The sequence below is a fragment of the Trachurus japonicus genome, chromosome 24 (genome assembly GCF_045865225.1).
Source record: "Trachurus japonicus isolate A0001 chromosome 24, Traja_1.0".
NCBI classification, from domain to species: Eukaryota; Metazoa; Chordata; class Actinopteri; order Carangiformes; family Carangidae; genus Trachurus; species Trachurus japonicus.
In genome coordinates this window covers 7,582,177-7,606,326 of record NC_140930.1, presented here as the reverse complement: position 1 = coordinate 7,606,326, position 24,150 = coordinate 7,582,177, and the positions used below count along the sequence as shown (strand labels likewise).

General features: G+C 41.1%; 1 protein-coding gene across 2 annotated transcripts in view; it reads left to right on the top strand.

The window, feature by feature from the left end:
- ncoa1 (nuclear receptor coactivator 1) overlaps positions 1-24,150 on the top strand; it is a 49,195-nt gene that overhangs the window by 6,551 nt on the left and 18,494 nt on the right. For both annotated transcript variants that reach the window (XM_085770689.1, XM_085770692.1), the window contains exons 2-9: positions 8,169-8,274; positions 15,047-15,213; positions 15,903-16,009; positions 16,130-16,307; positions 19,008-19,187; positions 20,710-20,802; positions 22,425-22,565; positions 23,919-24,066. In XM_085770689.1, coding sequence (XP_085626815.1) covers positions 8,186-8,274; positions 15,047-15,213; positions 15,903-16,009; positions 16,130-16,307; positions 19,008-19,187; positions 20,710-20,802; positions 22,425-22,565; positions 23,919-24,066 — 1,103 coding nt within the window. In that variant the 5' untranslated portion in view covers positions 8,169-8,185. The remainder of the gene's footprint in view (positions 1-8,168; positions 8,275-15,046; positions 15,214-15,902; positions 16,010-16,129; positions 16,308-19,007; positions 19,188-20,709; positions 20,803-22,424; positions 22,566-23,918; positions 24,067-24,150) is intronic.

The following is a 24,150-nucleotide window of genomic DNA, read 5'->3' as shown; positions in this document are numbered from 1 at the left end:
TGACTATTGTTTAACTGTGGATCAGTGTTTATTTCTGTGTGTATTTGTTTATTTATCTTAATTAATCCATTCTTAAATGCCTAAATAATAGTAATAATAATACACACTCTAATGGAACTGAATAGTCTGATTTATGCTTGAATGAAAACTCTGAAAGCTGCGATGTTGGAAATTAGCCCACGGGCTACAATCTGGCACATTTGCACGTACTACGGTACATGTTTTATTAATGTGCACTGTCCTGACTTCTAAATAAATAAATAAATAAATTAAAAAAAATGTTGACACCCGTCACAAAAAGGCCACATGACTTCATTTACCCGTGTTATTCGTCCATCTCTTTAGTTTATGAAGCTTCTTCTCAGTGTGATGAACTCCTCCAACAGCCTGGATCTCGTCACCATGACGCAGTATTAACAGGAAACCAGCTCATACTGTATATTTATGAGCTCTTGTTTTCTTATCTCCGGTGGATTTGTGGAGTGAAGATCTGGTGTAAAACACGCCGCTGTAGATTCTTTAAAAGCAGCCGATGTAATAAAACAGGATGTGGTGAAAGGTTGTGTACACATTAGGAATAATGAATATGTGTTAGTCTTTCTCTCTCCTCCCTCCCTCCGTCTCTCCTGCTCATCTACATTCTTCACTCCCCACTCTCTACCTGGTGGTCTCTTCCTCACCCACCCACCCCCTTTTTTTTTCTTTTTTTTTCTGCAAGCCATACATTGCTGCCGTTAAGTGTGTGAAGTGATCAGTAGAGCTTGCGAAATGAGAAACCAAAAAAGCAGCAACAGCAGCACGAGGAGGAGGAGGTGGAGGAGGAGGAGTGGAGCGCTGCTGCTTTGAGAAGAGGAGGAGGGAAAAAAACAACAAGAAAGAAAAAGAAAAAGAGACAATTTGCAAAGACACGGAGACGTCAGGCGGTTGTAATGGAGAAGCTTTGGACTCTATTTCCCACAGAGGTTTTTCTGCTGCGCTGCTGCTGCTGCTTCTTCTTCTTCCTCTTTGGCGACTGAAGGCTTGACCCCTCTATACGTCACAGAGAGAGAGAGGGAGGAGGAGGAGGAGGAGGAGGAGGAGGAGGGGTGGAGGTCAGAAGGTGCAGAAGGAGGCTGACCTGGTCTACAGGTGTGGATGGATTAGACTTAGCATTTGTTTTTCTTCCGTGCATTTTTTTATTTTTACTTGGCACCCCTCCCTTCGTCTTTTTTCTTTTCTGTTTACTGTGAAGCTGGTATGTGTGTGTGTGTGTATATGTGTGTGTGTGAGTGTGTGGAAGTGTGACTGAGGCTCTGTTCCCACTGCAGCTGTGACACTTCTTCTAATTACGCCTGTTTCAGTCACATGTAAAGCAGCTCGGGTGTTAGAGTAAGCTGCTGTCGTCGGCCGTGAAGCGCCGCACAGTTAATGTACGCCACCTTTCTTCTGCTTTTTTTTAAAGCCATGCAGAAGGATCAGATGAGGACATTGGAGAATGATTGATTAATATTAAGCTTCATGCCTTCACAACATCACATCGCTACCTGGCTGGATGCTGGATGCTTTATGTGCACGACACGCTTACTCTGCTGTCTCTGTCTGTGCTGCTGAGTTTACATGTGTTTGAATGAGGATTGAGATCACGCATCCAGGGTTCAGCACTGGTTTAGGCTCCTGAGTTGTAAGATGAGATAAAACTTTATTCATCCCTCAACTGGGAAGTCTTACAAGCGCAGAAGCAGATAAAGTATCAGGGATAAATAACAGGTATGGAATAAGGCTGCACAATTAATTAATTGCAAGTCCGGTATCAGAATTAGAGGAGCTGCAGGATGTTTGATAAAGGTAAATGTGTCACAACAGACCAATACATTTAGTTTAGTTTTATTTATTTGCACCATGAAAATCAAGGGCAATTACAAAAACATAAATAACACAAGAATAGTAAGTGCGGGAGAGGTTGAAATACAAAATACCTCCCTGAAAAATACGTAAAGAGTGTCCAACAAGTGTCCTATTTAGGGATGTCCCCGATCTGATCACGGGATCTGGGACATTTTCAAAGGATCGGAATCGGGTGGAAAAGATCCGGATCACTGATGTATCGAAAATGTAACGTTACGTTGTCCATGCGTCCATGTTGTAAACACCTAAAGAAATATACAGTTGACTAGTGCTAGTGGCGTCATTAAGGCTCTATGGCGCATATTCAATGTCAACGGGAAGGCGACTTCTAGTACTGTGTATGTCTATGAGTGGACGTGAGCTGGTCGCTGGTTGGCTAGGAAAGCGCAGTTTCTAGTCCTGAAGAGACAACTTGGATGTGTTCTTTCTTTCTTTCTTTCTTTCTTTTTTCTTTTTTTTACTGCATCGCCATCGAGACTCGGTATCTGCAGATACTCAAAATCATATGACTCGGATTTGGACTTGACAAAAAAAAATGTGATCAGGCCTGGCCTTATTTTAACAAAAAAAAGTCAAAATAAATGAGACGCTAAGTGAAAATGAAATGCAAAAATGATTTTTGGCTGATACTGCAGTAGCAATATGATGTTTTCTTGCACCTGGTGCAGCACTAGTGAGGAGTAGGGAAAGAAAACAGAGTCATTTTGTACATGGTAAACACAAAACTTAAAGAAAAGTGCAACACTGTGATTGTGATCAAATGTGAAAAGCTCTTGTAGATGAAGATGAGTTTTGCATTAGTGGTGTAATAATATTGTAGAACAGTATAAAAGAGGAACTGTGACATTGTTGCTGTCCTTTAGAGGAGGAGCAGCAGGAGTAGTAGTAGTAGAAGTAGCAGTAGTAGTGTTTGTTGTTGTTGTTGTTGTAGTAGTGGAGAAGTGGTTTGGCAGTGAGGACGTGTGGACTCCAGCCCAGCGCTGCACCGACCTGTTTCTGTTTGTATATGAGCTGATGAAGTAATTGATTGTTAATGCACATGTGAAAGTTCACACTTGTGTGTGTGTGAGAGAGAATTATTTACTAGTAACAGTGTATTGTACATTTAAAAGAAAAGAAAATCCCTGTTAACAGTTGTAGTGGAGCAGGTGCTCAGTGCAGGATGATGATGGATGTTTGAGTTTTTCATCATCTCAGTCAAGAACCAAACATCTGTAAAGCTCCTGCACAGTCTGTTTTGTCTGTTTGTGTGTTTGTTTGTTTTTGTCGCTGCGTGTCGGTGACGTTTCACACATTACAAGCCTCATTTGCGTCCGTCCTCCTCGGCATCGGCGGCGTTTATTTCCACCAGAAGTGCGTTTAGGAAGTCTGGTTGTGCTCTTGATCGTATCAACAGTGGCACATCAACATTAACTTACCTCAGCAAATTAATGGAGCAGAACAGAGCGAGCAACAACAAGGTTCTCTCAGTCTGACAGGGCTGTTTGATAGAGAAGAGACGGAGCTGGAAGCATAAATACATTACGCTATAATATGACTTGTTTTTGTTTTTATCTGCTCTGTGTCACACTGAGTAACGTCAGCCCGGTCATCTGACATTTCATTCCTCTGAACACATGACGACAGACGGGTTACAGTACATTTATAACGCAAGTGTTGTGTAACTTTTAAACCTGAATGAACATTTGAAATTGAAACGGTACCTTTAACGTAGTCTCAGCTTTCAGGCAGTAAATCCACTGTCCGGTGTTGGTTATATAGAGACTGATGGTAGAGGGTAAAACAATAAGAACAGCTGGATATCAGAGTCACAGCTGTGTTAATGAAATGGTTTTATTTCATTTTAAGTGTTTAAAGAAATGAAACGCACTGTGGACGCTGAGGAGACGGAGACACAAAGGAGGCAACATAAGTGGATGTATAAGTTTTATTCTCTGAAATACAATAGAGAATAGAAAAACTGCATCACCACAATTACGATGGATCGATTTTAATCAATATTTTTACAAAATAAACAGAGCAGGATTCCCTCAGTAACTAGATTTATACATTCAACTCACACACTGTAGATAAAGTTTAACATTACCACATTATTGGAGCTGCAGTGATTTTATTTTTATTTTTTAATGACAGAACACTAATCAAATTACATTGATAAAGTGATTTATCATTTTATTAATGAATAATTAAGAAAAACTGTATTTTTCTTATTGGATTAAATGCTTTTAATTAGTCATATATGATGATAACCTGAATATCATCCACTGAAGTATTTATAAACACAACTGATACTTTGGAGTTTGATAAAGAGTTTTTTTTATAACTTTCTGTAAACAATAGGCAAGACATTTTATTTATATATACAGTATATAGCGCATTTCATACCAAGGCAACTCAATGTGCTTTACATAAAGACAAAACAGTTAAAAAGAACAGCATAAAAACAAGCAATTAAACATAGAGTTAAGGCAAGAGCAAAGAAGAATACGATAAGTCGAAGAAAAGAAAATAGATAAAGTTTAAAGTTCTTAAAAAGAGAGAATAGATCTAGACTTTTCATACTTTTTAGAGGTTTATGTTTTGGCTGTGTGTGTTGCAGCAGCGGTGGTGGTTGTGTGTTTGAACGTGACTGATAAGTGGCCTCATGTTTGGCCTTTGGGGAACCTGCCGACTGTTTACACGGCGACTATCTGGGTTCAAGTGCCCGTCTCCATCTGCATCCACGTAGTAATAGACACGAGCAGCGATGGTTCACCGAGGTCGTCCTCATCATGTATGTTGTTGTGATGTGTGGAGGCTCAGTTTGGCGTGTCGTAGCCTTAATCATTAACACTCAGCCGGTGGGAGGAGGAACTGCTGCTGCTGCTGCTGCTGCTGCTGCTGCTGCTCGTGAGCCATGCTTACAATGGTGGGGAAACAGGAAGGACCAGAAACATGATGACGGCTTGTTGTGTTCAAGTTCATTCAGCAAACGCACCTCTATAAGGAAAATGAATTGTTTTCACCATATATGCACAGATGCATGTATAAAATCCTCTTTGTGAGGGTCACACATTGTCGGTAATGTACAGATGTCAGCAAAGGTCATGACAGGAAGGTCATTGTTGTTTACAGGTGCTGTTTTTTGTCAGTTTTTGTTGCAAAAATGACAAAAAGATGTAAAGTTTGAGTTGCTCAGTGTTCATATTTGCAGGTGTGTGAGATTTAAAGTGGATAATTTTGGATTAGTTGGACAACATGCATGAAAAGAGACATGATGTTGGTGACGGACGATAACGAGCTCTAATCGAATTATTGTGTTTTTGCAACTCCGATTTAATGAGAATGTTTCTTACTATGACTTAATATCTACACTCAGTTGAAGCTGCGGCTGATTAAAACATCTCAGAGCACACACACACACACACACACACACACACACACACACACATAGTCGTGCATAATCTTTCTAACTTGTCCGTCTTAAAAAATGTTTTATATCCCGGAGAATTAATTTATAGGTCAGGTCTCTCAGAAATCTGAATTTCTTCATCATACTTCTCCGCTTCCCTCTGTTATTCATATTTATACTGAACTCAGCGGTTCAGAAAACTATGTTAATTTGTATTTTCATTGAGTGCTAATGTGCAGTGGTCTCATTTCTCACTGTGTCAGATGGAAGTGCTGCGTGTTAGCAACACAAAGAGGGCCAAGGAGGACAGGGGTGATGTGGGGTGAAATGTAAACAAGGCCCAGTCAGGAAGGATCGGCTCCAGCTCCTGCAGCAGCACAACACTGTAACAATGGCGGCTTGTTTTATGCGGCTTGGATTTAAAAATGTTTTTGTTGTGCGTTTCTGTAGCGACGGCATCACCTTGCATGCATTTTTATTTTCTCGTCGTCAGGCTGTGCGCTATGGGATGTCCCCTAGATTTAACTTCACTGTTGCTTACACAGAAAATTAGAGGTAGTTTGATTAACTGTCTTCTGTCGTACTTCCAAAAGGCATAGTTCAAAATTTTTGGCAAATTGGCCCATTGCCATAATCCCTATAGTCATAGCAGTAGGTTCGTTACCTTTAATTGTCGGTGCAAGCTATTTTTAGAACGGCGGAGCAGAGCCGTGAGCTGCTCAGAGCTACGCTACGGAGGCTAATGGGATTTCTACGTTTCCCTCATCAAATACACAATCCAACAACTCCAAAACGCTCTGGTGGACAAGTTGTGACCTGCACATTCACCACGCTATGAGATAATAACAGAACGTTACCAGACAGAGTTGTTTTAGAGGTAAATGCAGAGACTGCTTGATGAAAAACTGCCTCCCGACGGGAACGTGCATCAGCAGTTTTGCATGAATTTACCTCTAAAACAACTCTGTCGCTAACGTTCTGTTATTATCTCATAGCGTGGTGAATGTGAGGTTGTTCTGTAGCTGATTGATCCTTCCCGTTGTTTTCTGCTGCTTATCTTATATTGTGTTAAATGCTCCTTTATTGATATTTTAGGATTTATTGTTACCTAGAGGTGCAAAGGAGTGATGAGAAATGTGATAAATGCATGAACTATTTGAGTCCGTATCATCCTTTCTGATATCTCTCTCACACTTAAGAGCTTTTTAATACAACATTTAATACCTGTCAGAGTCGTACCTGCTTGAGTTTAACCTTTATGAAATATATTCACTGCTTCAGGACAGACATATATTTATATTCATATATTTGTTTTATTCTGCAGTTTTCAGTGTTTATTATTGGCCTTAAATCCACTGTCTCACGCCATTAACAGAGCTTTAACTTCAATATTTGGCTTAATGGATTGTGCAGGTTTAACTCAAACCGTCTTCGAGTGCTCCATCAAATGTTGCGGCGTTTCCTGTTCCCATGGTTACCCCAGACCCCTGAAGCTGCAGGAGTGTGAGTGAGTTAGTGAGTGAGTGAGTGAGCGAGTGAATGAGAAATGCAGACGGTGTAGAGACTTTGCAGATGAACAACAGGCACGAGTCCATAAAGACAGACGGATGAAAAAAAAAGTCAAGAGACGTACGAGACAAACATATGAGCAGGGAGGATTTTCAGCGTGATGCAGCAAATAACGGCACCAGAACATTAAAAAAACTCTAATGTCACAGAACTGAGCATCGCTTTTAGCCATGTCCTCGTCCAAATACCACCTAGAATTTAAATATCACATACATATATATGTATTTAAATTCATATTCTATCTAACTAGTGCTACTCCTTCAGGGGATTGAATATAAGTTAGCTTCATTGGCATTGGTTGATTTGAAGTCAGTTATTCTATTTATTTATTTCTGCAGCTGCTTGTTTTGCACAACTTTGTAACTATAAAGAATAGGCTATATGAAATGTAAGAAAATGTCCAATGCATCTACACTCAAAGCTGAGTTTGCATATTTGTTAGTCATTTTTAATTCTTTGAGCAGCCTTGAATAAGTATTTTTGCGAGTTAATTACTCTGTCAGAGTTAAAAATGTATATATGATGTCATTAGATTTGTATTATTATAATTTCTTCATTTAATCAATGGTGCAATAATGTCAGAATCTAGTATTTACTGTCAAACATTTGCTGAAGCCCAACTTAATGTCATTAAATGTCATGTTTTATTCTATTTTCTGTCTCAAAAGACAAATTAAAGCCGCAACTTCTCACAATTAAGTGTTGAATTATTGGCTTGAAAATTGAGTTTGATGAGAAAAGCTACTTGAAATTGATTCCTAATGATCCACTTACATGACATGTTACATATATTTTGTCATGTTTTAAACTCATTTATGTGGATGCTTGTGTGTACAGTGTTGTGGATCATATGGAAGTATTCCTGCATGTTCCATGTTAACAGCATTACCTCTGTTTTCATCCCGCTGTGCTAAAAACATACTGAACTGTGACTGAGGTTCATTTGAGCTGTGCATTTATAAAAATGCAAATACGAACAGTGTACGGCGGCAGGAACAGCTGTTACATAACGGATGATTGTTTCTGCTGTTTTCATCAGATGTACTCTGGATTCTCTTGATTTTTCTTACTTGAAATAACCAGAAATGCAGAAGATCTGAGCTCTTAGTATCAACATTGTGGTGATGGCTGCGACACGTCCAACAACCACAAGTCTGTTTTTGAAAAGAACTAAGAAACGGCTCGTTCTGGCTCATTTAGAAAAAAGGGAAAAGTAAAAATAAAAGATCACAATGAGTGGTTGAGCTTGTGGCATTTCCAATAATAGTTGCACTTATGTTGTTACTGACCTTTCTCTTTACCTTGTGCGCCTCCTCCTCTGCAGGTCAGTTGAAGCTGAAAATGAGTGCAGTAGGGGAAAGCCCCCTGGACCCTGCCACGCCGGAGTCACGCAAGAGGAAGGGCTCGCCATGCGACACATCGGGGCAAAGGTAAAGAGCCGGCTGCTGCTTTCTTGTTTGGTCAGTGACACTGAAGATACGGCAGACATTAAAGTGTTGGTGAAAACACTCTGCAGGCTCAAGGGGTCAGGAGACCCCGGGGTCACAGCCTGAGTTTGAAGTTCCTGTTAACATTTCTTGTTGGGAAGTGAGACAGAAAAATGACCAAAAAAAACAGAGAGGAAATGATTAAAAAGAGCTAGAATTCAGGGAAAAGGGGCTTAAAGTGACAAAAAAGAGAAATGAAAATGGCCAAAAAGAGACAGAAACTGAGCAAAATGTGACAGAAAATAGCCAGTGTGGCAGGAAGTTACCTAAAACAGACAGAGAACGACTCAAAAGAGACAGGAAATGTCAAAAAAGAGACAGAAAATGGCCTAAAACTGTAAAAAAAAAAAATCATCAGAAGGAGACAGAGAAACAATCAAAAAGTGACAGAAAGACCAAAAGACACCTGAATTACCCATAAAGAGACAGGAAATTACCAAAAAGAGATGGAGAGTGATGACAAAAAGACAGAAAACAGCCTAAAAGAGACAAAAAATGACATAAAACTGAAAAAAAAATCACCATAAAGAGACAGAAAAACAACCAAAAAATGACAGGAAGACCTAAAGACACCTGAATTAGACATAAAGAGACAGGAAATGACCAAAAAGAGACAGGGAGTAATGACAGAGAGACAAAAAACAACCTAAAAGAGACAGAAAGACCAAAAGACACCTGAATTACCCATAAAGAGACAGGAAATGACCAAAAACAGACAGAGAGTGATGACAAAGAGACAGAAAACTACCTAAAAGAGGCAGAAAATGGCCTGAAACTGAAAAAAATCACCAGAAAGAGACAGAAAAACAACCAGAAAGTGACAGAAAGACCAAAAGACACCTTAAAGGACAATTCCAGGCGAATTCAACTCGGGGGTGTATTTTCCTATCATTTTAGGTCTAAAAGAATGAATCTGAAGATTTTCAGTTTAACGTCTCCTGTTTTGCGGTAGCTGCGTCTGTCCGCGCATCGCCACGGCAGCAATGAATGGGAGTGGATGTAAGTTCCGCTGTTTAGGCTGTTTCCAGCCCTCAAAGCCGCAATTTTTTTCCACAGACAGCGTCAGATGGCGACTCAAACATACACCGCGAAGTTTATTTATTTCAAGCAAGCCGACATGTTTGTAAAAGTCGATCTAATTCAAAGTCTCCCGGAGTCTCGCGCGAGCCCGAAGTTGCAGTGCTGGTGTGTTCAGGCGCAGTAGGAGCTACCGCTTGTGTCATAAACACAGGAATATCAACTCTTTACTTGCTTGAAGTGTACATTTTTTTCCACAGACAGCGTCAGGTGGCCACTCAAAGATGCGCCGAGAAGTTTTTTTTAGTTGAAGCAAGTAAAGAGTTGATATTCCTGTGTTTATGACACAAACGGGAGCTTTTCCCACTGCTCCTGAACACACCGAGCACGGCAACTGGGTCTCGCGCGAGACTCCGGGAGACTTTGAATTAGATCTAGTTTTACAAACATGTCGGCTTGCTTGAAGTAAATAAACTTCTGGGTGCATGTTTGAGTAGCCATCTGACGCTGTCTGTGGAAAAAAATTGCGGCTTTGAGGGCTGGAAACAGCCTAAACAGCGGAACTTACATCCACTCCCATTCATTGCTGCCGTGGCGATGTGGGGACAGACGCAAAACAGGAGCGATTAAACTGAAAATCTTCAGATTCATTCTTTTAGACCTAAAATGATAGGAAAATACAGCCCTGAGTTGAATTCGCCTGGAATTGTCCTTTAATTACACAAAAAGAGACAGGAAATGACCAAGAAGAGACAGGGAGTGATGACAAAGAGACAGAAAACTACCTAAAAGAGACAGAAAATGGCCAAAAGAAACTTGAAAGAACCAGAAGGGACAACAACAAAAAATCTACTTCTGATGAGTAAAAGTGTTAAGGAGTTAAATCCTGCTGTCATACATTCTTCTTATTTCATGAAAATGTTGAAAAGTAAATCCATAATGTGTGTGTTTTAAATGTAAGTTCATATTGAGTTCATATTGAAACCTGCTCAGTGGCTTGTGTCTCTTTGTTGTGGACATGTGACTTGTACATGACGGAGCTTCATCAGACGCATCCTGTCTGTTCTTTATGAAGCAGATAATACGGCGCCTTGGCCTCGGGGGACGAGCGCTGACACATTATTGAACGAACACTGTAATTGAAATCACCTTGATGTCATACAATGTACAACAATGTAGTATTTCCACCCTTCGTCTGACGGCTGTAATATGTACATGTCACAGGGGAATATAGGGAAACAATGAGAAAATGACTGATGTGCGTGTACAAATGTGTGATAAACATGCACTTTAGATAAAGATCGATGTTTGAAGCTTTAAGTGGGCCGCTCCACTGTCGACATCTCAGCAGTGCTTGATGCAACTTATCCAAAAATGTGGAGCTGAGGTTTTGTTTCACACCTTCAATAATGCAAAAACCACCACAAATAGACAGAAAGCAACCAAAAACAGAAAGGAATTGACCAAAAAAGAGACAAGAAAAGACTAAAAATACACAGGGTATGACCACACACAGACAGAAAACGACAATAAAACAACGAGAAATTGAAAGAAAAGTACCATAAGAGCCAGAATCAACCAATAAATAGACAAAAATGACTAATTGGAAACAGAAAATTAACCAAAATAACAAAAAAAGAGACATGAAATGGACACAGAAAAAAAGCTAAATGTAAAAAAAGGAGTGTGCAATGCGAACAATGGTACAAACAGTTTTTGTATCAGATTTTACAGCTTCACAATATGTGAAAAAAACATCATATTGTGATTATATCTTGTGTTATATCGCACTTAGAAAATATAAAATTCATGTTGTGTTGTGTTTGTTTGGCCTTGCACCAAACAAACATGTCCCTTTGGGAATATGACTTGTTCAGTAGCAGAACAAAACATTACATTTACATTACATTTCTGAGTGACAACGCACAACAACAAAGTTATCAACACATTTGCACAACACAAAAAATAACTGATTTGAATGTTGCAATTGCAATTAATTGTGCAGCCAAGTGTAAAGTTGCGCATTTTTAACATGGGAGTCTATGGGGATTGACTCACTGCTGCAGCCACACTCTAGTGGTCATTAGAGGAACTGCAGGTTTTGGTATTTTTCAGCTTTAGGAGTTGCTGTTTGGTGTGTGTTTTTTTTTACCTTTGTCCGGCATTTTAGGGTCAAAAGTTTGTGATAACTTAAAGCAGAAGTAAGTGATATATTTGTGTTAATATAAGTCTTAAATAGTTATATCTTCCGACAGCAATCACTTACATAGAGTGTTTGGACTGAAACACGGGTCTGTCAGTCCCTCTGCTCTGCTCTGAGCCCAGGAGAAAACATTTATCGTATCCTACAGTTTTTATCCAATGAGGAGAGAGAACGGCATGCAGGGCTGTGTGTGCAGCCAAGGGACGCCGTGAATGTGGCGACGTAGCGACGAGGACTGTTATGGTGCGTTCAAGGAAACTCGTATTTTTCCGACCGTGAAGTGGTACCAGTTCGATCTGGTACGAGTTCACCGGTCGGAAGTTACGAGTGGCCGTTATAGTGACTTTCACCGGTAAAACAGGTCGGAAAAACACGAGTGGGTTGCCTGGAACGCTACAAAGTCGTAAGTCGTGACTTGAAGCTGTAATTTACGGTTTCAAAAGCCTGCCTGGAACGCAGCATTAGCGAAAACGACCGGACCACTTACTTCTGCTTTAAAGAAGGACCAAAAAATCAAAATAGAAACCAACAAACAAAGTAGAAACTACATATCGGCGCTCTCCTCTCCATCAGTCAGTGGTCACCTTAAAGGACAATTCTGGGAAAATTCAACTCAGGGCTGTATTTTCCTATCATTTTAGGTCTAAAAGAAGGAATCTGAAGATTTTCAGTTTAATTGCTTGCTTTAATTATTTTTCCACAGACAGTGTCAGGTGGCTACTCAAACATGCACAGAGACGTTTGTTTACTTCGAGCAAGTCACAAACGGGAGCTTCCGACTGCACGTGAACACACCGAGCGCGTCAACCTGGGTCTCGCGCGAGACTTTGAATTAGATCTAGTTTTACAAACATGTCGGCTTGCTTGAAGTAAATGAACTTCTCGGTGCATGTTTGAGTAGCCATCTGACGCCGTCTGCGGTTTTGAGGGATGTAAACAGCCTAAGCAGCAGAACTTCAATTCGCTCCCATTCATCGTTGCCGTGGCGATGCGGGGACAGACACAACTACCGCAAAACAGGAGCAATTAAACTGAAAATCTTCAGATTCCTTCTTTTAGACCTAAAATGTTAGGAAAATACAGCCCCGAGTTGAATTTGCCCAGAATTGTCCTTTAACCTGATGTTTGACGGAGCGAAGAAGAGTTTTTTGTCACATGTTGAACTCCATGTCGTCGTGGAGACGGCTCCAGGTTAGAGTTGAAGCTGGGACACGTCGTGGTTGAAGCGTGTGTGTGTGTGTGTGTGTGTGTGTGTGTCTGTAAGGCCCAATAGCTGATGTAATAGCCCAGCTAGTATTTCTACAGCAACTACACACAGCCACTGACCTGCGCATTCACACAGCAGCGTCCTCCTCTTCCTCCTCTTCCTCCTCCTCCTCCTCACCCCCCTCTCTCTCTCTCTCTCTCTCTCTCTCCCTCCCTCCCTCCCTTCCTCGGTCACCACGCCTGTGTGTTCTGGCTGGCCAATGCACTGACCTACTTTTGCTGTTGTCATCTCACACACACACACACACATATGCACATACTCACACATACACACACACACACACACACACACACACTTCTTTTTTCATGTTTACCACATACCTTGCTGTAACTGGTCGGTCTGGAAGTATATTATTGCAACTGGAGAATAAGGATAAACACCAGGCTGCACTCAGACTGAGCAGCAGCAGCAGGAGGCTCCACTTAAACATGTTTTCATTTATCCACTGTTTAACTTTGAAATATAATGAAAACTTTTACCAAACAAACAAATAACAACAGTTTAGTTTAGTTAGTGCACTTTAACATATATATATATATCTATAATCATGTCATTTATCTATTTATATAATCTGACAGCTTTGGAAAATGATAATTCAAACCACCTGTTGCTGCCACAGTTGTTGTTGTTCCACTCTTGTCTTGTTTTAGTCGCATTTCACAGTCAAACAAGTTTGTTATTCTTGCGTACACGCTCAAAATTATTCATTTTTCTGACATCTCATGATCTGATACGCAAATATATTCAGTTTTCTGTCACATAAATGCTAAAAAATAACAAGAAAATATTTCCATTTTTGAAGCTGGAGCCAGTGAAACTCATTAGATTTCAATAACAGCAGCAGCTATAACGATGTGAAATAATGCTAATTAAGCTCCGAGTGATTGACGGATGATTCAAGAAGAACAACAAACCACTTAGAGTCGCTCCTCCTCCTCCTCTCCGTCTCCGTCTATCTCCACCATCTCGCTCTCGGCAGTTTCCCCCCTCCTCGTGGCCCCCGCCCCACACCTCCCCTCCCCTCCCCTCCTGTCTTCCTCTCAGCAGGATCTCCTGTACAACGTGAATTATTAAGGTTATTCTTGTCTGAGCACATCCTCCTGGTCTCTCAGCAGCTTCCCATTTTCCCCCCTCGGTTCCCGTCACTCACGTCCGACAGTTTGATGAGTTAATTATTGAGCAGAGACTCGGCTTCGCTCTGTTTTGCCCACATTGACAGTCACAGTTTTCACTGCAACCTAAAATAACACACATTAAATCAAATGTATATTATCGTTGTATATCAAATATGATGACTTTTTTTTTTTTTGTTTAATTGATATATGAAAGTTATTAACTTGTTTTTAGTTTTATTCATTTGCACCGCACTTTTAATTTCATGGTCTTCCTTCTCTCATTAGTTCTGCCTTCTGCTTAATCAGGCTGCGCAGATTGTGAAATAAATAAATAAATAAATACAAGCGGAGAGGAGTGAAGGACGTAAAATAAATGTGCAGTTATCTTAATAATCATGTAATTGTTCAAGTTTTCAAGCAAAAATGTGAATTATTTGCAGATTTCTTTCCATATTTTGCAGCTTTTCCTCTGTCATGTATCAGGGTTAGTTAGTGAATGAACTGACTAAACCTTGGCCTATGATGTTTAATTAATATCATTTTCTGATATTTTATAAACAGTTACTTGATTATTTGTTCACATAGCCATAAAATCAGCCATGATAAATTGATTTATCACCTCCATTGTGTATTTTTTATGTTTTTTGACCGAAATATCATGTATTTCCCTCAACTGCTCAGGGATTAAATAAGGTGCGTGCTTAAGTAGACCAGGTGAATTACATCCTAACCTTAACAGCCTGACAATCATTCCATGAAATACATAAAGGCATATAAATACCATAAATAGGAATCCATCTACTAAATGTCAATATACAGAAAAAAACGATCTAAGAAAAGCGAATATAATAAAGAAGTATAATTAGGACCCAATGAGATAAGAATTCACAATCTAGTATATTGACATTTAGTAGATGGATTCCTATTTATGTATATTTCATGGAATGATTGTCAGGTGAAACGCCTTGTACTGCTTTTAACCTTTGTTAATAAATACATTTGTCGATCCGCTCTAGTGTGCGCTCGGAGTTCTTTTGATTTTTTCACTTATATTTTACAAAAGAAAAAACACAACAAAATGTAAATGATTTGACATTTGAATCTTCGTTGCAGCCTGGAGAAGCGGAGACGGGAGCTGGAGTGCCGCTACATCGAGGAGCTGGCCGAGCTGCTGGCGTCCAACATGGGCGACATCGCCAGCCTCAGCGTCAAGCCCGACAAGTGCCACATCCTCAAGAGCACCGTGGACCAAATCCAGCAGATCAAACGGCGTGAGCAGGGTGAGCCAACACACACACACACACACAGACACACACACACAGCACAGGGTTAAGAGTGTGAGAAGTTTGGTTTTTAATCATCGATATGAACAAAAGTTTTTATTACGCTGATATTTTTGATTTTCTCCATCTAATGAAATTCAAATAAAGGGAAATCAGACTGTGTATCTATCTTCCCACCTACATCACCTTCTCTGCCACCGCTGTCAAATATTTATCAGGATGAGATTTCTAACGCCGATCTCTTAGCTCATAATCGCTTTTTCAACTTTTAATTTAACATTTTGAATCGAGGTGATTAAAGTTCAGCACAGTTCAGACTTTACTCTCAGTCGATGTTGCGGTTTCAACACGTTCAGATGATTTAAAGGTGCATTTTCTTTCTTTCTTTCTTTCTTTCTTTAACCTTTATTTAGATCTTGAGGGCCATTGAGGGTAAACCCTTATTTCCAATGACGTCGAGAGCACATCACATCAAAACAACAATCACATAACAGTTGCATTAATCATAATAATACAAATCAAACAGCGGTCACATAAAGCACGATCACGCATTATCAACAATTTTAGGATTATTTTTGAAGCAGTTGCATTCAGAAGCGTGTATATTTATGACCATGTTTTTTTTTTTTTTACAGTTTATATGTTGGAGATGAGTTATTCAGTTTGTTTTATTTCCATCTGGACAGAAAAAGCAGCTCTTCTGTCTCCAGATGACGAGGTGCAGAAGAGCGACATCTCCTCCAGTAGCCAGGGGCTGGTGGAGAAAGAGGCGCTGGGGCCCATGCTGCTAGAGGTAAACAACACACACACACACACACACACACACACACACTGTATTCCCTCCTTCCTCTTCGACTCAACACACATAATCAAATTTTCTCCCTCCTCCTCCTCCTCTTCCCGCTCTTTCCAGGCCCTCGATGGGTTTTTCTTCGTCGTCAACCGTGAGGGCCGCATCGTCTTCGTCTCGGAGAACGTGACAAGTTACCTCGGATACACGCAGGAGGAGCTGATGACCTCTAGCGTCTACAGCATCCTCCACGTGGGAGACCACAACGATTTTGTACGCAATCTGCTGCCCAAAAGCCTCGGTGAGTGAGCGAGAGAGAAAGGGCCGTGAGTTTTAAAGGGATAGTGCAACATTTTTGGCAAATTTGCCTATTGTCATAATCCCTATAGTCATAGCAGTAGGTTCGTTACCTTTAATTGTCGGTGCAAGCTATTTTTAGAACGGCGGTGCAGAGCTGTGAGCTGCTCAGAGCTACGCTATAGAGGCTAATGGGATTTCTTGGTTTCCCTCATCAAACTCATCAAATACACAATCCAACAACTCCAAAACGCTCTGGTGGACAAGTTGTGACCTGCACATTCACCACACTATGAGATAATAACAGAACGTTACCAGACAGAGTTGTTTTAGAGAGAAATTCATGCAAAACCGCTGAAGTTGCCTTCAGGGACAGTTTTTCATCAAGCAGTGTATTTCCCTCTCTAAAACAACCCTGTCTGGTAACATTGTGTTATTATCTCATAGCGTGGTGAATGTGCAGGTCACAACTTGTCCACCAGAGCGTTGTGGAGTTGTTGGATTGTGTATTTGATGAGTTTGATGAGGGAAACCAAGAAATCCCATTTGCCTCCGTAGTGTAGCTCTGAGCAGCTCACGGCTCTGCTCCGCCGTTCTAAAAATAGCTTGCACCGACAATTAAAGGTAACGAACCTACTCCTAAAATTATAGGGATTATAGCAATGGGCCAATTTGCCAAAATGTTGAACTATCCCTTTAACTGAGGAGAAGGAGGAGGAGGAGGAGTGCACACAATCTGCTGTGTAAAACTACATATCCTAGCTTCAGATGCCAGTAGCTATTATTTTTTTTAAAGATATTTGGTAATTATATTTTCAGCGTCCTCAAATTGGACGGATTCCACGCCTATGAAACCTATTAAAGAGGCAATAAAGCTCCGGAGAGAGAAGAGAGGAGGAAGAGGAGGAGAAAGGAGAGAGGAGAGGGGCTTTGGCAGCACATATCAGCACACAGTCCTTAATGCAGATAATTAACTTTAGGCAAGTTTGAAGCCGAGGCAAGTTGGAGGAGCTACGGAGAAAAAGGTGGGAGGATGAAATATGGAAATTTTGAATTAACACAGTTGTAAGTGGTCGACACACACGCAGAGCGCTGGCAAATGTTCAAAGAGAGGAGGGAAACGGTGAAGTGAGAGTGTGAGTGTGTGTGGGGGTGAGTTTGAGGAGTGAAACAATGAAACAATGACTTTCTACACCGCGATAATGTTATTTTAATTTCTAGCTGCAACCTTGAGAGGAGATTATAATGAAAGACGGAGGGGGTCGGAGGGAAAGAAAGAAGGGGGGAAGGGTCGTATGAGGACAAAAGATATCACAGTTCAGGAGGCGACAAGGTTGAACTGTTGTGTTTCTCTTTTTAATCACTTTAAATTCCTTTTGCTTTCTCCAAAATGTACTTTCACACAGAAACTTGTAACAAATGGATCTGATGGGTTCAACACACATTTTTTCTCACAGGAGGCTCCTTCACTTGTTGGAGAAATATCTTTTTAAGCCGCTCAGTGAGGATTTAAAATGTGTTAAGGCAGACACACGACACACAGAGAGCTGCTGCCTCTGCCTTTATCTCTATCTATCTAAAGAAATATTAAATTAGAGGTAGATTTTATTATTTTTATTGGATCGATCAGTCAGAAAAGTGCGTCCCATGAAAACCAGAGGAGGTTAGTTTGAAGAAAGCAAAGTCTAAGATTGATAAATAAAGTAAACCTATATTCTGATAAGTGACTCTTTATATAATAATCATGTTTATTATGTTGCAAAGTATACCAATGAAACTATGAATGCTTTTTTGTAGAAATTTTATCTTGCTTCCAAACGTTTGGCCTGTAGTGTAAAATGAAATGAGCAGCGCTACAAGTTCAGCCTTACTTCTCAGACTTCTCAGTTTCATTTTTACAATCGGGAGTCGTGTAAACGCACCTTTTTCCAGTCAGTTGTCATGAAATGGCAATTTTAAGATTCATTTTTAATTAATTTTAAACTCTATACTTGCATTTTAATTTATTTTAACTTATTGTATGGTATCAAAAATTAGAAAGATGCCCGTGCACAGAGAACAGTCGAGGTGCTGGTAGTGTGGCGTAAAAGTACAGTACAATCAATAGAAAGAAAACCACAAAATGTGGCATATGTGGTATGTTGCCACATTTTGTGGTTTTATTTTATGGTATGTTCTTGTGCTGTCTATGCCCTATGTTAGTTGGTGCTCATTTGGATGAATTGTCTGTTTGTTGTTTGTGATGACATTTGAATTTCCCTGCGGGGATGAATCAAGATTTACTCTACTCTACTCTCCATGATGCTCTGCCAGTGGTGCAGTGTTGGGACCATAGAGAAAACAAAACATGTGTGAAGGAGAACCGTACGAGCTGAAAAATGAAATCGTGGATCATTTTCAACTTCTTTATTTTCAGTATGAAGTTTTCAGCATAAATCCCACTGAGGAAGAGGGAGATGAAGTTGTTTGACGACAGCTTCCTCTCTCAAAGCTTCCTTCGTGCAGGATGAGCAGCTCGGCATCGGATCATACTCAGCAGCACTTGATGCAAATCGGACGATCATCACAGCCCAGTAGACTGAGAAATTGTGCAGCCCCCGATGTTAATTAGCAACAGGCTCGCAACTGTTTCCAAACAAGTTAATTTACTTTTCCCTTTTTTTCTTCTCTCTCTCTGTCTCTCTCTGTCTGTCATGGTTTCCAGTAAACGGCGTGCCGTGGCCACAGGAACCGAGCCGGAGGAACAGCCACACCTTCAACTGTCGCATGCTGAAGAGGCCGCCGGACGAGGCGGATTCGGAAAACCAGGAGGCTCGGCAGCAGTACGAGATCATGCAGTGTTTCACCGTGTCGCAGCCCCGGGCCCTGCAGGAGGAGGGAGACGGTAAAAAAAAAAAAAAACGACGAGTGCACACAGTCTGCAGGCGCTTCCGACACAGAGTCAATAGACGGTTCACTTTCTCAAGCCAATATAAATATATACTCAGGATGGCAGAGAGGGGAAACTGATTGTAATATGATTATAATATGTCTGGTTGTCTTATTCTGTTTACTTAATGTTGGATTTTTGCCTTCAGCTCTGTTGTTTCTGCCGTTTTGAACATCGCATATGAGATGTATTCAAATGCTGGTGCAGATAGGTTGAAGACTATGAGGCATCCAGATCCTCCTCTGACCTTATCTTAGCTTTAATTGCTGTTTTTGAGTCGTTGACTGTAAAAAAAAAACACACACAAACAGGTGAAAATAAAACGCTGAAATCATCTCACCTGCTTTTACCAACACTTGTTTATGCGATCACAGTTTCCCACATGTGAATTGTTGAAAAAGTCTCAAGTTTGGACTTGAGAAAACGTCTGCCTTGGTAAAAAAGGAGGAAGATTTAACAATTTAATTCAGTTTGAGATGTATTTGTTCAGAAAAAATTGAACATATAGCGAGGCCATGACTCAAGGATCCTTCTGACAGTTTTCTATCTATTCGTCCCGTGGACTGTAGATGTGAGATATGTCAGGAATTCGTCCAATTTCAGGAAATAATTGGTTTTCCTCTGTAATAAATGGGACATGTTTTCTGAATCAAGGTTTTTTTAAACAAGGCTATCACAGCCTCCTCCTCCTCCTCCTCCTCCTCGTCTCTGTGCCTCTGTCTCTCACTATCTGAACCAGTTTGGACACTGACCAGATTCTTGGAGGACATGTCACATTTTGGGAGCCGCTTGGCGCAGTGTGTGTGCAGCGGCCTTGATAAAAACCCGTGTGATGATGATGATGATGATGATGATGTCGTCGTTCCTGCAGTGCAGATTTACTGTGCCGTGGCCGTGGAGCTCCAGTCATTTTGATAAGAACTGGCCTGAGGACAGCCCAGTCGCATTCACAGTCCTATAGGAGTCTCTGTGTGTGTGTGTGTGTGTGTGTGTGTGTGTGTGTGTGTGTGTGTGTGTGTGTGTGTGTGTGTGTGTGTGTGTGTGTGTGTGTGTGTGTGTGTGTGTGTGTGTGTGTGTGTGTGTGTGTGTGTGTGTGTGTGTGTGTGTGTGTGTTGCCTGTAACCTACTTCTTTCTGCTTCTGATGCTCGTTTTTCTTTTTTTTTTAAAGTCCCGTCTCATTTATGCAAAGTGACGGACTCGCCTTGTGTGTTCTGACAGGTCGTTGTCGTCATGTATCTTCTGCTCTTCTATAGGTAGAAAAATCGTAATAGTTTTGCATCAATTACATAAAACGTTCAGGTACGACAACGATGCGGTCGTGTGGCGACACGCAGAACTCACACCTCTGTGCACGAGGCTGACACAAGTACTACATCTAGTGTTTACCCCTGTGGCTTATTTTCTTTGGCTGGCACTACTACACACACACACACACACACACACAGCTTACCACTGTCCTTTCCTTTCTCCCCTCAGACCTGCAGAGCTGCCTGATCTGTATTGCCTGTCGGATACCTCGCACCCAGCCTGTCAGCAGCGAGTCTTTCATCACAAAGCAGGACCCCACAGGTAAAACACAAACACATACACACACATAAACACACACACAGGTTTATGCTCTGATAATCATCGCTATAAACCCATGCACAGGACATGTACACTGCACATACAGTACCCACCTAATTCATGTGCATAAACTAAATCATCACATTACCCAGTCAGGATTTGTTCCAGCAGTGTGTTGCCGCCCTGCAGCCTCGCTCTGCTCTGCTCTGCTCTGCTCTGCTCTGCTCTGCTCTGCTCTGCTCTGCTCTGCACACAGTTGTATAAAGAGACGTTGTTGTATTTGTTGTTGTTGCTCATTGTTGCCTATCATTTTATATATACGTATATATAATATATATATATGAATGTATCTTTTCACCAACATGTTTATGTTTGCCCTTCTGCGTTCAGTTTGGTGACCTAGTTCTTCACTATACGTCTCTCTGTCTCCTCAGATTCAGTTTTAGTTTGTTGTGTGTACGAACATTGAGAGCAACAACAAAAAAAGTCCTTGTATGTGTTTGTATACAAGGACATGACGGTAAATGTGACGTAGTTGCTGACCGGGGGTTAAGTCTCAGAATTCGATCCATCCTGAGGTCAGAGGTCATGGATCTGTGCAGAGTTTTTCAACATTTTAATGATTTAAAAAAACCTACGCATTTATTTTCATTATCACATTCATTCTTTCATTTTACTCACGATTTGTCGACTTTGCTTGACCGGTGGGAGCCACAGCTTTCAAATGACTTTTCATATGTAACTAATCATCAGCCCGACTGTACAAGTCAGCTACTGTATATTAACATAAATATTAATCGTCTATTGATTATATTAGAATCAATAATGATTGGTAACTTGTGTTGGTTCAGGGTGAAAACATGTCACCGTGTTGATAAGTTGCACCTTTACAGTCTTTGCGCCTTCCGTTTGTTTTCTTTTCAAGATAATATAAATACACAATGAAAACAACATTTATGATACTATCATAGGCAGTGTTTGTATATATACACACACACCTGCGCACCTCTGTCCTGGAGTCGGCATCAGAGGAAAGTGACAGGAAATACACAATACAAAGACTTGTTTTAGACGTGTTTGTAGGAAATTAGAACGCAAGAGAGGATTTAAAGGGATAGTTCAACATTTTGGCAAAGTGGCCCATTGCCATAACCCCTATAGTCATAGCAGTAGGTTCGTTACCTTTATTTGTCGGTGCAAGCTATTTTTAGAACAGTGGAGCAGAGCCGTGAGCTGCTCAGAGCTACGCTACAGAGGCTCATGGGATTTCTTTGAGTTTGATGAGGGAAACAAAGAAATCCCATTAGCATCCGTAGCGTAGCTCTGAGCAGCTCACGGCTCTGCTCCACTGTTCTAAAAATAGCTTGCACCGGCAATTAAAGGTAACAAACCTACTGCTAAAACTAAAGGGATTATGGCAATGGGCCGATTTGCCAAAATGTTGAACTAACCCTTTAAGAGAACTTTAGGAAATGTTGAAAACATTGAAAACATCATCAAATTTCTCATGAGGGTCACAGACCTGTGAACCCTGAATGGGCAGAGGTCAGTGCAGATGTTGAAACCAGTGCAGGCTGATCTTTTCTCTCTGTGTATGTGTGTGTGTGTGTGTTGCTCTCCTCCAGGGAAGATCATCTCCATAGAAACCAGTGCTTTGCGAGCGACGGGCCGGCCTGGCTGGGAGGACCTGGTCAGGAAGTGCATCTACGCTTTCTTTCAGCCGCAGGGTAAAGAGCCCTCCCACGCCAAGAAGCTGCTGCATGAGGGTGAGTCGCCACAATTGATTGTTTTTTTTGTTTTTTTTTCTCGAGCCTCGCTCCCAGAAAATCATTGGCACCCCCTCGCTCTGCCAGCTTCGCCATGGTTACCAGAGTTTCAGCGCTACTTCACTGCCATTACAAAAAGATCGAGCTGAATGCTAAATTTGAATAACTTCTCATACTTTTGTGCAAACTTAGATAATGCATATTCAGATCTGTTCAGCCACAATGAGCTGAATAGATTGTAAAGCAGAGTAGGAGAGAAAGGAGAAGAAAAGAGGGAACAACTCACAATAACTTGTGTTATTATCTAATCTCTGAGTTGTTTGTTGTATGTTGCATGTGGAAAAATAATGGAAAATGCCCGTTATGATTCATAATAAAGTTGTTTTTCTTCTCTCTGTTTGGCTAAACTCTCTGAAAAGCAGAACAAAAATATTTCAATTGCTGTTACGCAAGAGAATGAAAAGCAGAAATTCCTTGAGTTTGAAAAGGTGAAGACATTTCAAATCATCAGGATTTTGCGTGAATTAAAAAAGAACACGTACATCTGCTCAGGAATGTATTGATTGTTTCTCATAGTTGAACTTCTAACACCGAAGCAGCATAATCAGATCAGTCCGTCCACCACGTCCTCGGAGCGATGCAGCTCTTTGTTAAGAGTTTAAAAGCCTGCAGATGAACTATTTCACATGAAGCCGACGGTGAATGAGAAGCCGCTGCACAACCTAATAATAAGATAAGCAAAATTCATGCAGAACCACTGATGCACGTTCCCGTCGAGGGCAGTTTTTCAACAAGCAGTCTCTGTATTTCCCTCTAAAACAACTCTGTCTGGTAACGTTGTGTTATTATCTCATAGCGTGGTGAATGTGCAGGTCACAACTTGTCCACCAGAGCGTTGTGGAGTTGTTGGATTGTGTATTTGATGAGTTTGATGAGGGAAACCAAGAAATCCCATTAGCCTCCGTAGCGTAGCTCTGAGCAGCTCACGGCTCTGCTCCGCCGTTCTAAAAACAGCTTGCACCGACAATTAAAGGTAACGCACCTACTGCTATGACTATAGGGATTATGGCAATGGGCCAATTTGCCAAAAATGTTGAACTACTCCTTTAAGAGGTAGTTTTAATGGTTGAAAAGTAGCTCCCCTTGCCCTTGAAAGAATTGTGACACCAACCCTTACATGAGAACTCACAAAACCAAGTGCGATAACCAAAACTGAATGGAAGTGGTTAAAAAGGGACGGGGCCAAGGTGTGATATAAAGGTTTCGTCACAGGGGAAGTCCTAACGCTGTGTTTTCCTCTTCCTCTGTGTGTGTGTGTGTGTGTGTGTGTGTGTGTGTGTGTGGCCCCACCAGTGATGACCCACGGCAGCGCCATCAGTCCTCTGTACCATTTCACGCTAAGCGACGGCACCCCGCTCAGCGCTCAGACCCGCTGCAAGTTCTGCTGCCCCCCCAACCCTGACGTACAGCCCTTCATCATGGGCATCCACACTATTGACAGGTACACACACACACACACACACACACACACACACTGCACTATACCAGCACCATGAAACTGAAGCAGCTGAATGGACTCAAGCCA